At 38.8% G+C, this 14279-nt stretch overlaps 1 protein-coding gene across 3 annotated transcripts in view; it reads left to right on the top strand.

The window, feature by feature from the left end:
• Positions 1–2496: 2496 nt before the first annotated feature.
• Positions 2497–14279, top strand: part of LRRC49 (leucine rich repeat containing 49) — a gene marked incomplete at both ends in the record, with an annotated part of 42904 nt that continues 31121 nt past the window's right edge. Inside the window, 7 exons of one of the 3 annotated variants that reach the window (XM_080351145.1) lie at positions 2497–2550; positions 3339–3401; positions 3988–4075; positions 4667–4789; positions 6373–6472; positions 7514–7717; positions 9261–9327. In XM_080351145.1, coding sequence (XP_080207271.1) covers positions 2497–2550; positions 3339–3401; positions 3988–4075; positions 4667–4789; positions 6373–6472; positions 7514–7717; positions 9261–9327 — 699 coding nt within the window. Of the gene's footprint in view, positions 2551–3338; positions 3402–3987; positions 4076–4666; positions 4865–6372; positions 6473–7513; positions 7718–9260; positions 9328–14279 lie in introns of all 3 variants that reach the window. The other 2 variants (XM_080351144.1, XM_080351146.1) reach the window with 2 other exon arrangements.

Raw genomic sequence — 14279 nt, 5'->3', positions numbered from 1 at the left:
GGCGCTGGGCGGCAGAGCGCGCCGGACCGCCGGCCGGGCTCAGCCCCGCGCCGCCACAGCAGCGATGCCCCGGCTGCCGCAGCCGCCTCGCCTCCTCTCCCCTCCCCTCCCGCTGCGGCGGCGCTGGGGCGGCGCTCCCCGCTCCACTCCCCCGAGCGGGCCCGGCCCCACAGCGGCGGAGACTGTCCCTCCGCAGCGCGAGGTCCGCCGGGACGGCTGCGGGACCCCGGGACAGCCGGCCCGTCTAAATGTCTTCCTTGTTGGCGACTGAATTGGGACTGCTTCTATTTCAACAGCTATCGACTGGCTCCTCACCGACAAGCAACGTCCCAGCTTCTCTTCTCCTCATACAGCCCTGAGGCGTTGCGTTTTAAGAAATTCAAAAAGGTTATGATGGGGTAAGTGTGGTTTTTAAATGGTGAGGGTGGGATTTGGAAATAAGAAAACCGAGTGAACAAGGACATGATTGGATATATGTTATTTTTGTAGAGCACTCTCTAATTCTGCATAGTACTTAAACAGAATAAAAAACATTCCCCTGTAAGAACTTATTAAAATATAGAGGCCCCTTTTCTGAAACACTTATGCATTGATTTATTTAGAACTTAAAGACTAATGCACTATGTTTCAGTGGACTGTGTCAGCTACTAAAGTGAAATTGACATTCATTTTTTCAGGATTAGAACCTAAACCATTTCTATTTACCATATAAAAATTCATCATTCAGTCAAGGAAGATCTATCTTTCAATACTATCTGAACACAAACTCTAAATGCAGGTTGGTTCTTTAAGTCACTGCCTCATTTGTGGCATCCTTGGTTTTGTCTGCACAATTCATCTGATTTGTACTCCACTGTCTTGCTTCAATGTTTTCTTAAAAATTTGTATTGGCAAAAAGTGAGACTGCACTCGGGAGCCAGTTCTCATCACTGTGACAAACAGTCCTTATGAGTCAGGTTTGCTGGCATGAACACATAACGGAACTGCCACTCCGGCTCAGTGGGTTTGGCTTATTTTTTAACGTGCCTTAAGCAATGAAATATTTTGTTTATGAAATATGCTTATGTGCATTAGTAATCAAATCGTTAGTTGCCTGCTAATGGAACAGCATTTTGTAATAAGCCTTGCGTAGGGCAGCACTTTGCTATTGGCTCCAGTGGGAGCAGAAATGCAAACACAAAACACATTCCAGGAGAGTGTATGTACAGGGATTACGGGTCTGGTTTTGTATTTAAGCTTGTGAGAGTTGTTTGTCTCCCTGAGTTGGAAGAAGGTCAGGACCAGTCTGAGCAAAAAACTGTTTTGTGATACAGCTGATCTAAATGATGTTTGACAGAGACATTTCAGTTTAGCTGATGACTCCTGTCCAGGTTAAAGGAACTTGGTTTCACAGAGAAGAACATTAGATGTGTTTTTCTGCTTTACCCATGGTTACTGCACAGAATTGGCCTTTAGCCTTGTTTAGCTCATTTCTTTGAAGAGTCCTACTATCATTATCATCTAGTCTGCTACAAACACATGAATAATGTTGAGAGGATTCATGTAGATGAAAACTGATGTCATTTCAAACACACTGTTGATTAGATCTCCATTGAAATTACCAGACTAATGCTTTGCTTTGTTTATTTTTTAATAAAGCAATTTTCTATAATTTTTAACTACTAGCAGAGATTAAGCAGTATTTGTAACCATGGGAGAACTGAAAACTAAATGAGTAACATAGACAAGTCCCTTAGAGGGGGACCCGTATCTCCGCTGAGCTTCTGACACTCAGGATTATAAACCCATGAACCACAACTGTGCAAAACTTTCACAGATTTCTTATGGCACATTCATTGTTGACACAGTATTATCTATATGATAAAAACCCACCCTCATATTTAAATTTCTCACAAAGTAAGCCATAATTATGTTATTTTTCTGTCAGCCTTTCAAGAAATGTTAAGTAGAATGACAATACCCAAAGCTAAACCCGGGATATGGACGCAGAAAACACTGTGAGGCAATTCCCAGCCCTTCCACACACACACGCTGCTTTTCCAGCCACCGAGTTCTCGCTGTGTGTGTTTAGAAGCACCCATGGCCCATCTGTGGGGCCTCTGGGCTCCCGGAGCTGCCTGCGGCTGCAGGTGTGAGGTGCCCGCAGCCCCGACACCGGGCTGAGGTGCCCGCAGCCCTGACACCCCCCGCAAGGGGGGACAGCCACACCCTTGTGAGGCCCCCTCCCGCGCCTCCCCGAGCCCTATCCGGCAGCCCCCTACCTGAGGCCGCCTCTCCGGGCAGCGGGTGTGAAGCGTCGCTCCCGCAGCAGGTACCGAGGGACAGCGGCACGGGCGACATCACCTCAGCGCTTGCCGCCAGGCGGCGCGCGAGCGCGGCTCGCCGGGAGCGGGCCGGAAGCAGCGGTTGCCCTGGTAACGGCGGAGCGATTTCCGACAGGGGCGGCGGCCGGCGCGGAGGTGCGAGGCGTTGCGCGGCGCTGAGGGGCAGGTGGACATGCTGCCCGGAAAGTGCCGGCCCGGCAGGGGCCCTCGGGCCGCGCCCGGCCCGGTATGTACTGTCGTGAGGGGCGGGGTGGCAGCCGCCTCTTCTCCTCACCCATCGGTGTGTGGTACGCGGACACAGGACCGGCGGTGGGCGCCGCCCCGCCGCTCCTCAGACGGGCGGGCCCGGAGCGGGGTGGTGGCGCCTCTGAGGCCGCGGCCCCGCCGCCCTTCTGGGGGCCGCGGGGTGGCGGCTAGGAGCGGCCCCGGCGCGGGCCGGTGCTTCGCAGCTGGCGGAGCCCCGGGGCCGCCCCGCACCTGCAGGCAGCGAGGGGAGCGCGGGTGGGGGAGCTCTGTCCTCCCGGTGCCGAACTGCCGTGAGGAACCTTACCTCACGGTGGTTTTGTGCCTCCCGTCATTTGCTGGGAAGTGCCTATATGAGCCGTTTGCCTCAATGTTTCCGGTAAACGTTGTGATTATTTAGTAGGTGGGTGCTACAGTTTGTCATGAAAGTCCAGTTAAAAGATGAGCACATTTTGCCTTTAAAAAAAAATTACACATTTAAATGCACACACTTGTTTTCTTCATTATGAGGATGACATCCTCATGAAAGTCACATTTCATTGTCTCTTTAAATCTAAAAACTGTGGTTTTAAGCTACAAGTTATTTAGTGTTACGTAGTGCTGTGATGTACTCTTCATAGTAGTTCTGCAAAATAGTTCCTTTATTTGCAGATTTTGCAGTTGAAAATACCTTTATTGTTAAAAAAAAGTTACGTTCAACTTTTTGTGTTGATACGCATTTTTAAAAAATGTAATATTCCATTTCTTTTTTTTTTTTTTTCCAACTTGCAGGTTAATAATTGTGGTCTTCAGTTGGTTATCCAGACATCAGCAATAACAGAGAAGAGCAAACCAGTAATTATTACCTTTTCTTTAATAGTATATCAGTGCTATTGTATGGTACAGCCAAGTTTGTATGCTTTCAGATAGGAATTGCTTTTTCAGTAGTAATACGTTGACTTATATGTTCTACATTATAGTCTTTTGGCAATTTAGTTCATTGTATTAAAAATACATAAAGTAAAAACGTGGGGATGTACTATAGACTGCTGTGAACTTGACATATATATGTGTCTATATATACATATATATACACACCATGAATATATGATTTCTTGTGCTTCCATCTGTATGTCTTTTCCTCCTGTATTTGCAATACTCCTTATAGGGTGTGTGGTTTGGTTTTTTGTTCCTTTAGTCAGCTGCATATGAATGTTGGTAACATCCATATTTTATCTTTAGTTCCCAACACTGAAACTTTTCTGCCTTAGTATCTTAATAGAATGAATACTTTTTTTTTATTGAGGCAATTACTTTATTTTTTTAAAGCATTTGCAGAGTTTCCTGAGAGCCGTAGTTGTTACTAAGGTGTTGCTTGTCTGTGTGAAGGCATTATTTGCATTTGAAAACTTTAACATTTGTCTTAAATGTTGTGTTACAGTTCGAATTCAGAATAAATAAAGAACAGTCATCTTTCCACAATAGACTTCTGCAGCATGATCTGGAAAAAAACTATTCAGGAAGGCAAGGTGATATTCAATAGGGTTTGGTTTGCTCGTCTTTTGTATCTCTTTTTATTAACTGAACAGTAAAGAAAGACTGTATTATGGTTATAATATGTAAGAGGGACAGCTTTTTTTATAACTTTTTGACCTTCATTCTGTCCATGGAAGAGCATCCTTTCTTCTACCTACAAAGCCCCAGTCTGTCGAATGCTGTACTATGCATTCCCTCAGAAGTCGCACAATTCTCTACTGTAACATTTTAATTGCATGTTTTAACATTTTAGTGTATTGAGACAATTTTAGTTTCTAATTTGGAGCCCTCTTAGGAAGAGGTGTTTTTCCTTTTGTGCTTTTGACTTTGAAAAGCAAGATATTTGGTGGTATCACTGCTGACTGTAGTGAAGCCTGGAAGAGCTTCTTGGCACACTGCTGCTGCTTGTCTATCATGTAAAAACAGTGATTGGTTTGGGCAGCAGATCACTTTAATTAATATGGCGATTCTTTTTTCATTTTGGCAAAAGAATAAAGACCAGAATGGGTTGATTTTTTTAGGGATATTATGCTACTTATTATGGAGTAAATTTAAGTGTGTGGTTTGGTTTTGTCCCCACACAGGAGACCAAAGAGTATTAAGTCCTTTGGTGCATAATAAGCAGATATATCTTCCAGTACCATCCAGCCTGACAGAACTTTCTGGTTTGGAGTTGAAGCAGAATACAGGTTCTTTATCAGGATTTGGCGAGTCTTCTATTCACACACCTACAAAATCTAGATCCCAACAAAGCAGCCACAGTATTAGTTTACATGTTTCAGGTAACAGTGAAAGCTTCTCTTGTTAGTAGTTTTGGGATTTTTTTTTTTCTTTAATTATGTATCTTATTGAAAAGTTATCACCTTTATGATGCACTGCTTCTGGCTGTGAGAATGCATGACTGAATAGCAAGTGTTACCTGCAGTTCCCTTTGAGTACTGAGACGTCAATAGAACCTTGTCAGGAAACCAGTAGAAATATTTCCAAAATAGGATACAGACATTTAAATATAGGCTTTTTATAAACCTTTCTTTAGCAAAAGGGCACTAATAGGGATCTTTCACATGTCTTTAAGAGAATGGGATTAGATGAAAAAGGTCCCTGTGCTGTCATCATGTTTCAGACTGCAAAGTCTCTGGTCTCATGTTTATTGGCTTAAAAACATGAGACACAACTAATTTAATACTTTTGCAACAATGTTAATTGATTATTTTAGGTCTTGTATTTTTTTTTTTTCCTCTTTCACAGTTTTGGGGTTTTTTTCACTATGAAGGATCTGTAAACAATGTTGGTTATTAATACTGTTTTGTTAGATGAACTGGTGATAAAATGTTAGAGAGGAGCACTGCAAAGGTTCTAAATTGAACAACAGACTGTTTAACTTATATAAGTATCTCTTCCAATGGCGTACTTGAGACAGCAATGAATTCGCTATTTATAGTAGTAAAGAAATTATATTTGTTGATTGAAGATTGAATGTTCTTCCTGTTAAGGTATTTGATTTATTTGAAGGAAGGAAAGAAACAAGAAAGGGGGTGAATATGTAGAAGTTGAGCCTATATTCTTCTGGCAGATGCACAATGATCTGGTTTTGACCAATATTTTTCAGTGGGTCATTTTCCAAATCAGCCAAAGCTCACAGAACACATTTGTTGATTTAATTTGCAGGTGTTTTTAGTGATCCTGCCTCTTCTGCCTTATACTGGCAGAAGATAGCTTTGTAAATATGTTTTAAAGGATTGCCTCCTGCTTCTTGATAATAGAGTGAAATATAATACCAGTGATTACTAGGTATTACATTCACTTACCTTTAAAAGACTTTGCATTTATTTTTGGCTCAATCGGATGGTTTCAGTGTTGTTGTGCTTTAGTGTCTAGTTCAGTCAACATCTACTTGATCTGTGTCATTGAATTAATGCTGAGTTAGGTAGTATCTTTAAGTTCAGATACTGAAATTGTGAAACAATTATGTAACCTTACTTCAAAACATCAATGGTAATTGTAATCAAAACAAAAGCATCTATGAAGTATCTGGTTACAACAAATTGTTGATCAAAAAAACTCAGACAAATGAGACAAATAGATATGCTTTGATGGATGTAGCTATAAACAAAAAATGGCAGGAAAGAAAACTGATAATGAGAAGTACTGAATGAAGGCAAAAAGCACTTTGGTGTACTGTGTAACTTTACTTTTAATAAGAAAGGAAATTCTGCTTTTATTATCTGTAGTTAATGAAATTATTTTACAAAGAAGTAGTTCATATGTTCTCTGTATGATTTTCTGATAGATAACACAAATTTTGGGAGCAGTTCATCGATAGCATTTCCTGTATTGCAACGTACTGCTGAAGAAAAAATACTGAACTCTGATAGACTTAGCCTGGAAAGGTGAGAAGGTGATGGAGCACACACACCATAGCTTGCTGCTCTTGTGCCTGATGATCTTAAGTGATGAGTAACCCAGTAATGCCTGTGGTCAATGGTGTGAGTGGGGGGTGGTTTTGTTGGGTTTTATGTGTTTGTTTTTGAGAAAACTGTGTCCCATAGAGAAATTCTGTATGAGTGTCCTTGTGATGAATGTATCCATACAGCAGCCATCGGAGGCAGTTAGAGCTTTTCCTTGTAAGTTAAGGAGCCAGCTTAAGAGTCAAAAGCAAGGTCATGCAAGTAATCTATAGAGTCAGAGGCTATGTCTTCATTAGTTCTAATCTGATGCATTAACTGTGGAGTGTTTTGGTTTTTGGGGTTTTTTTGGTTGTGGGTTGGTTTGGTTTTTTTTTTTTTTTCTTAACCAGGACACACAAAAAATTATTTGAAATACACTTAATTGTTTGTGGTTTTTGTGGTTGGTTTGTGGTTTTTTGTTTGTTGTGGTTTTGTGTTGCTGGTTGGTTGTTTGGTGTTTGTTTTTTCAGGGGTAAGGTTTGTGTAGTCCAGAAAGCTTTGTCAGGTCAGTAGGACTCCTTCTGGAATAATCCTAAAATAAGAATAACCATTTTCAGCATAATTTTCTGTATCTTTTACTTTTCACATTAGCACCTGTTATTTAATGTATTTATGTTTCAAATGTAAAGTTCTATAAACCAAATAAGTTGCATAGACACAGAACACTTTGAATTCTGGTCCAAACAGGCTGGTTATGTGGTATTTGATGAGAAAATTGGCAGGCTGTGTCTGCTGTCTAATATAGTCGCAGTACAAAACTTCCATATAGTTTTCATGTAACAAGCAGATCTCTGATGAAGAGAATTTTGGAAGCATTTCTGCTATGTTTTCAGCCCTTTTTTTTTTTTTTTTGTAGTAAGGCATTACTGCCTTATTTACAGAGTTTAAGTAGCAAACCTAATTACCTTAATCAAGATCACATACTTTCCTAGGTTGTGTGGATTACCAGTCTGTTACAGACATGTATTTTTGTTTTCTTTCCAGACAAAAACTGACAGTGTGCCCAATTATTGATGGGGAAGATAATCTTCGGCTTTTGAATTTCCAGCATAACTTTATAACCCGGATCCAAAATATTTCTAATCTGCAGCATCTTGTTTTCTTAGATTTATATGATAATCTGATAGAGGAAATAAGTGGGCTTTCAACTCTGAGATCCCTAAGAGTCCTTCTGTTGGGAAAGAACAGGTAAAAATAATTAACTTAAAGCACCCTTCTTCTTCTTCATGGTGTAACAACTGCAAGCTATCATTGGGTCTGTTACAGAGTTTTCAGATTGTTATGTTGGCTATGAGGCCAGTGAGCTCATTTCTAGCACTAGTTAAGTGTAAGGGATGCCACTGAGGAAGTGCCACAGTTTTTCCTCATCGTATTCTTCAGCAACTTCCTTTCTTATGTAGATTTTTGGCAGCAGTTCTGAAGTATGTTACATGTTATCTCTGTTCTGATGGGCTGTTGAATATATGTTTTTAATTTTTTGTCTTTTTGCATCATGTAAAGTATTCATTGATTCTTTATAACCTATAAAAAGTGTTTCTGCCTGATGTATTTAGCTGGTAAAAAATCAGACAGATGAATCATGGATTTTATTGCTTACTTATTCTGTTCTGTTGGGAGGTGCAACTTGCTAGTTGTATTACTTTCTAAAAATACAGTTCCAAGTCCTGTAGCCTTTAATTCTAATAATTCAATAGGAGTATCTGTGGAGTTGCTCACACACCTAAGGGTGGTGTTCAGGTTCCTTATTTTCTTTATATTTGGTAAAGGAACAACTGGTAAACAAACTTCAGATTACAAGGAATTTATCTCTTAGTTCAGCCTGTTTTCGAAACTGACAACTTTCAATAGTGCAGTATGTTACTAGAGCTTACAGCTTTTATATCAAAAATCTCACCTGTAGAAGTTTATTTTGTTTATAGCAAAATATTGGGGCATAGGAATTATAATTTTAAGGTGCTTTAAGGAATTATTTTCCAAATCGTAACTATATTGAGTGCTGTATAGTTTATTTATGTAGAAGTATGGTTTGGGAGTAGTTAGAACTAGACATGAATGGTTACAAGTCAGACATAGTTGCTAGCAACCTGTTTTGAGCTTGATCTATGTGATCTTTCATTGTTCTCAAAGCAAATTAATGATAAAAGTGATGTTTAATATCACCAACCAGTAGGTAATTATGCCAACTATATTGTAACCTAGATTTGGAATCTGCGAAAATAGGACAGGATAGAAAAGCTTTAAGACTGAAGTTGTACAGGGGGAGAAGAAATACTGCCAGATCTAGAGACCTTTATTGTCTAGAAAGGGACAGTGGCTTTCAGGGTTTTTTTTAATGCATTAGTTCACTGAAAGACAAAGTGGGAAAAAGAAAAAAAGATTTATTCTTCTAAGAAACTATCAAATGCGTGTGTCACTATAGTCTGTCTCATTTTGAGTTAGCTGCTGGACAGCTGGGTTGTTGACTTTGTTTTCTAGTGGTGCGAGTATTCCTTCCCTTTTCTTCTTCCTAGAAGAGCTACATATGTACTGTTGCTATTGTATTATTGACAATCAGAAAGGAATGTGATAGTCTAAGGCATGCTCATGCATTTTTTTTTTTACATGGTTCAGAAATTTGTTCTTCTGTTACTCTTGGTAGATAGGGAGAAATGACTAAACATTTTATTAGCCAGAAAATTAAAGTTTTTGTCTAATATGAAAAATGATCTATGTCATAATTGAAATTTTTCAGAATAAAGAAGATCTCAAATCTGGAGAACCTAAAAAATCTTGATGTTTTAGATCTTCATGGAAATCAGGTACAGTGCAATAACTTGATTTTTTAATGTTTCTTGTGTAGACAGAATGCATTTCTTGTGTCTTTTACCAAACTGTTGCTTTTTGAAAGGCAACTGGTAGCAAATTTTGCAACTTTCAAGGTCACAGAAATCAGTAAATTAATAAAAGGTGGTATGATATTATTTTGGATCTTGGTATCAAGTCTGTTTTACTTTCAGCATTGTACTTTTGGAAAGTTACAGTGATTAAAATGCTGAGTCAATTGAGTATAGTAGCATTCACACCTACAGAATAGTAATCTAGCATAAGTAGTTGTGATGTACATAAGCTAACACAGTCTTGGAAGACATAGAAGAATTTAAGGTCCTGTTGACTGTTGCGTTGTTTCTACTACTGATGGTCTTACAAAACAATATCCCGTACATAGCTGCAGAAGAGTTAAATTTGTACAGGAAAAAGCAGAATGGGTCCAAGCTCTTGATTCATTCATACTTCTGAATGGACTTGGGTCACTTAATGTCTATTCAGTTTCCCCAGTTTGAGACTAAGCAGTCGTTTCTAGTGCGTAGAAGAGGGAGATTCTTGTTTAATGGATGTGTCAGGAGCAGCATGGAGTATTAAGGGCAAGCTGGGTATAGTATTCCTTAGTAAAATAAACTTAAAACACATGCGATACAAAATGTTCCATAACTGAGCTGTTTAGAACATACAGTTACTGTGACTATGTAAGACCAGTGTGTGGATTTTCTGGACTTCTGTTCTGACAGTTTTGACATCTTACTGATTTCTGTGTGTGTGTGTGTTCTTTATTATACAATTGCTTGACAGTGGAGAATGGGAATGCCCTTGAAAAAAAAAAAAATAAAAAAGGTTACTATTGATTAAATTCACTATCTTTTCCTATTTAGTGGTAGGGGAAATAGAAGAACATGATAGTAGATAAGGACAATTATTTTGAGGATACTAGGAAAGTGGTGATTCTTTATTGCAAAAATGTCACCTGTAAAGCTATGAAAAACATCTTTATTGGATGAATGTGGCAGTTCATTGAGCTGTAGTGCACTGAATCAACATTCTACTACAGTACTCCTTGAATGGCACTCTGTATTTGGGGTTAGGATAGGAGTATTCCTGTGGTTTTGGTGTTCCTGAATTCCACACATTGGATTAAATTATGCATTGAATCTGTTGGTCATCAGAGCATTTCTGTGGAGTTTGCACCAGAGTTTTTGCCTTTTGAAGTTGACATTTCTTAGTTAATAGAAGATGAGGACACATCATTTGTTTTGTAGTAAAGACAGTTCTATTAAGGTGAGAATATCTGATGAGCAGTCTTCATCACAGCAGAGAATTAGCTGAATATTGCTGCTTGCATATGGTTTACTTGAGATAGGAGTTAACTTGCATTCAATGATTCTGATATCAGCTGCTTTCCTCTGTGGTCAGAAGGACAATTCCAGAAGGTGGTTTAACATGTTTGTTAGGCTCCAGTAGATGAGAAGTGTCATTAAGTAAAATGCTGCCATTTAACTGGTGTTGCATAGCAACCATAATATTATTACTACAATATACTATGGAATACAATTGCTATAGTAGTATTATTACTGCTGACAGATTTATGACAGAGAACAGAGTCCTTGTTTTCATGGTTTGGCTTCTCTAATGTCACCAAATTCATAAAATTCAATGTAGCAGGTTACAGCAAAATCCAGTAAGTCCTCCTGATGCCTTTTAGCAAGTCATTTTACCAGGTTGTCTCTTCAGTGAATGTGATATTCCACAGTTCTTACTGAGGACATTGAAGGTGCTTACATATCTGACAAGAAAAAAGTATTGTTCTTTTAACTATCATGTTTACACTTCAGGGTTAGTATATGCTATAGGACATATTTACAATAAAATACCAAAATATGTGATGTGTAGTATCAGTTACATAATAACTGACAGAATAGTTTTCATTCTTACTTCAGTAGTCTAATTTACTACAAGAATATTCTAAGGTGCTTGCAATAATTCTTTTTTTTGCTGTTCAAAGCTATTGTTAATAATGCACAGTATCTCTTACATGTTACCTCTGTGAAATGCGTTAGACTGACCAAAAAATGTTAACTCATACATGGTGGTTCTGTGAAAGGTAAGAAATCTCAGCAGTGGCTCTCAATAGATGCAGAATATAAATACTCAAATAGGATATGGCCAGAATATCAATATTGTTAATCTTATTTTTCAAGAATGGTGCTAGAGCATGGCTATAAATTATTTTTGTTAATGTTCATGGAGTAGCAGCAGTGAAGAGGAAAGCTAGATTCCTGTTTCAGCCGCAGTCCGTCCCTCCCTCTCTCTTGGGGTGTAAATCAATCCCGTAGATGGAATGCAGATTGTGAAACCTCTAAGACTGGAATCTTTCCAAGAGGCTGGAGGTGAGGAAAAACAGAAGGAGGAAAACTTCAATTTTGCTCACTTTTGGGAAAATATTTTGATTTATTTGGACGATGGGTTTTTTTGATAATATGGTTTGGTCTGAACTTTGAGACTTCTCCTGCCAAAGTGAGAAACGTACTGGGAACTAGTTAAGCTTTAGAACATTGAGGTGTAGTGTTCTACCATGCTTAGTGATAAACCTTGTGTGATTTTCTTTCTTATTCAAATGAAGCTTTTTAATGCATTGCTACTTAAAGAAAATCCTTTTGCATAATAAATATCAAAAAGAAGGTAAAAAAAAATTCAATGTAATGCCGAATGAAATATCACACTCAATGTCTGCACTTTACAAAAAGAACAAAATGTGAATTCAATTGTCATATTACTGCTCTTGGTGTGTTTTCCTACATGATTTAGTAAGGCTCTTGATTTTAACACTGCACAGTAAAAATTTGTAAGAAAATACACCATCTGAATATAATTTAATTAAATTTTTGTGTGGAGTCTCTGTTTCTGTGGTTATTAACCTGCTAATACGGACGTACAGTGCTACATCATTCAGAGACCCTGCACATGGTTGTGGGCATGATATATTTAACACACTACAACTTACATTTAATTTTGAACTCAACATTTAATTTCTCAGTAGTGCACTTCCAAGCACTCTTGAGTAGTCTATGGAGAGAGAGCTGATTGTTGGCTTGATCATTGCTGTCAAGGTGAATAGTGTAAATGTTGTATGTTCCATATAAGTCTTTTTAAAACCTTTTTATTTTAGGTAGGGTAAAAATGGATTTTACTTTATCTTCCAGTGAACTAATGCGTTAAAACTGAGTCAAGTCGAACTTGAATTTCATTCTAACTCATTCTAACTCTAATGCATAATTGAAACTGAGAAAATCCAACAAGGCAATTCTTACTCTTTATCACTTTGCCAAGTTTTATCTTTATACATCACCGATGAAATCATTATCTTTGCAATAGCAGTAAAATGCCAGCATTAACGTTCTGCATTGTGGCATGCCGTAGTTATAGCTAAGCAGACATCTGCAGAGGTCTGAGCTCTTCATGCTGACCATCTGTTCTTGGCTTTGCTTTTACAAGTCTTTCTGTCTAAATATATTGTTCTTAATGGTGGTAATTTTTGTTCCTTTTGCTGTAATATCTTTGTATCCTGATAATTTTTATTTTCTGTATATAATACACATAAGTGGATGTGTAATAGTTTAATTAGCAGTTGAATCAAAAGTTGGTTTAAGATGTTATTTAATTTTGGGTTTCCTATCTACTTTTGTACACTTTTTAATGGAAACATTGCTGAAGTGCTTCTTATAGCAGCATATTCAAGTCATGTGTCAGACTTAGAGATACATACATATATGTGTGTGTATATATATATATGAAAATTAACAACAACATTATGTGTTCTCAAACTGTTAAATTACAGCTGCCTTACCCCTTCTCCCATTCCAGGAGCTGCTAGACACTTTCTGGAAATTGGCACAGCAGATTTATGCTGGTCTAAAGCATCAGAAATTTCCTTATCACTGGACAGGTGTGTGACACCAGTCGCTATCTTGCTTGTCTGCATCCAGCTGTTGTTGGCAGCTTGGAGGAGGAATCGTGTGCTTGAATCCAGGATGCTGAAAGGAGCCTACTGTGGTCCAACAGCTGATCATTCTAACTGAAAGGGCATTCGTTATACTTGCTAATAGCTTTGTGCACTGCATCCTTGCATGCCCTGCCACATTTTGTGGAAGGCTGAAGTCTTTTCTGCAGGATAACCTGCTGCTTTCTTTCTGCCATGTAGCATGGGCTTCACTAGAGTATGATAAGGATATCTTCCTGAGCAGTGATAATCCTTCATCTTTGCCATGATACATTGCTGTGTGCAAGTTCTCTGTAAATGTCTGGATAGATGCTGGAGGACAGATCACAGACCACTATGAGAAATAACTATCTGGATAGAGATCCTTGAGTGGATCACTCTGAGAAATACAAAGAGCAGAAAACCCAGATTGTGTCACCAGAGCAATGAGTAATGCCTTTGTAAAACACAGTTGCATTTCTAGAAGTCAAATTAATATTAAGGGGCTGTAGCTATTACTATCCTTTTATATAGATACATATTTTATTTTTGGTTAGATCTCCTGGATCTTTAAAATAGGATATTACGTATAAAAAGAAACCTTGGGCAGCTGCCCGTTTACTGTAGTTTAGTCACTTTATTTGATCCCTCCATTTTCTAATCACAGGAAGCCATGAGTTGCTGGAGAACTGCCGGAGACTGTCAAGAAAATGCACTGTGTATCAAAACCAAGGATGCTGCTGCTTTCTTTTCTAACTTTTGAGCACGTCTTTCTGATTCCAGCAATCACCTGCTTGTAAAACTTCCTTGCAAGTTCCCATTTCAGAATAATAGCTTTCTTCTCCAGAGGGCTGTGGCTGCTCCCTGCTCCTGACTCACAGCAAGTTCCTGTCCTCATCACTTGCTGGGAAGTCTGGTCTGTGGAGCTTATGTGGATAGAGCTGTGAATGCTGCTACTGGCTT

Source organism: Nesoenas mayeri (genome assembly GCF_963082525.1).
Source record: "Nesoenas mayeri genome assembly, chromosome: 11".
Taxonomy (NCBI): Eukaryota; Metazoa; Chordata; class Aves; order Columbiformes; family Columbidae; genus Nesoenas; species Nesoenas mayeri.
This window is presented reverse-complemented; position numbering and strand designations above follow the sequence as displayed.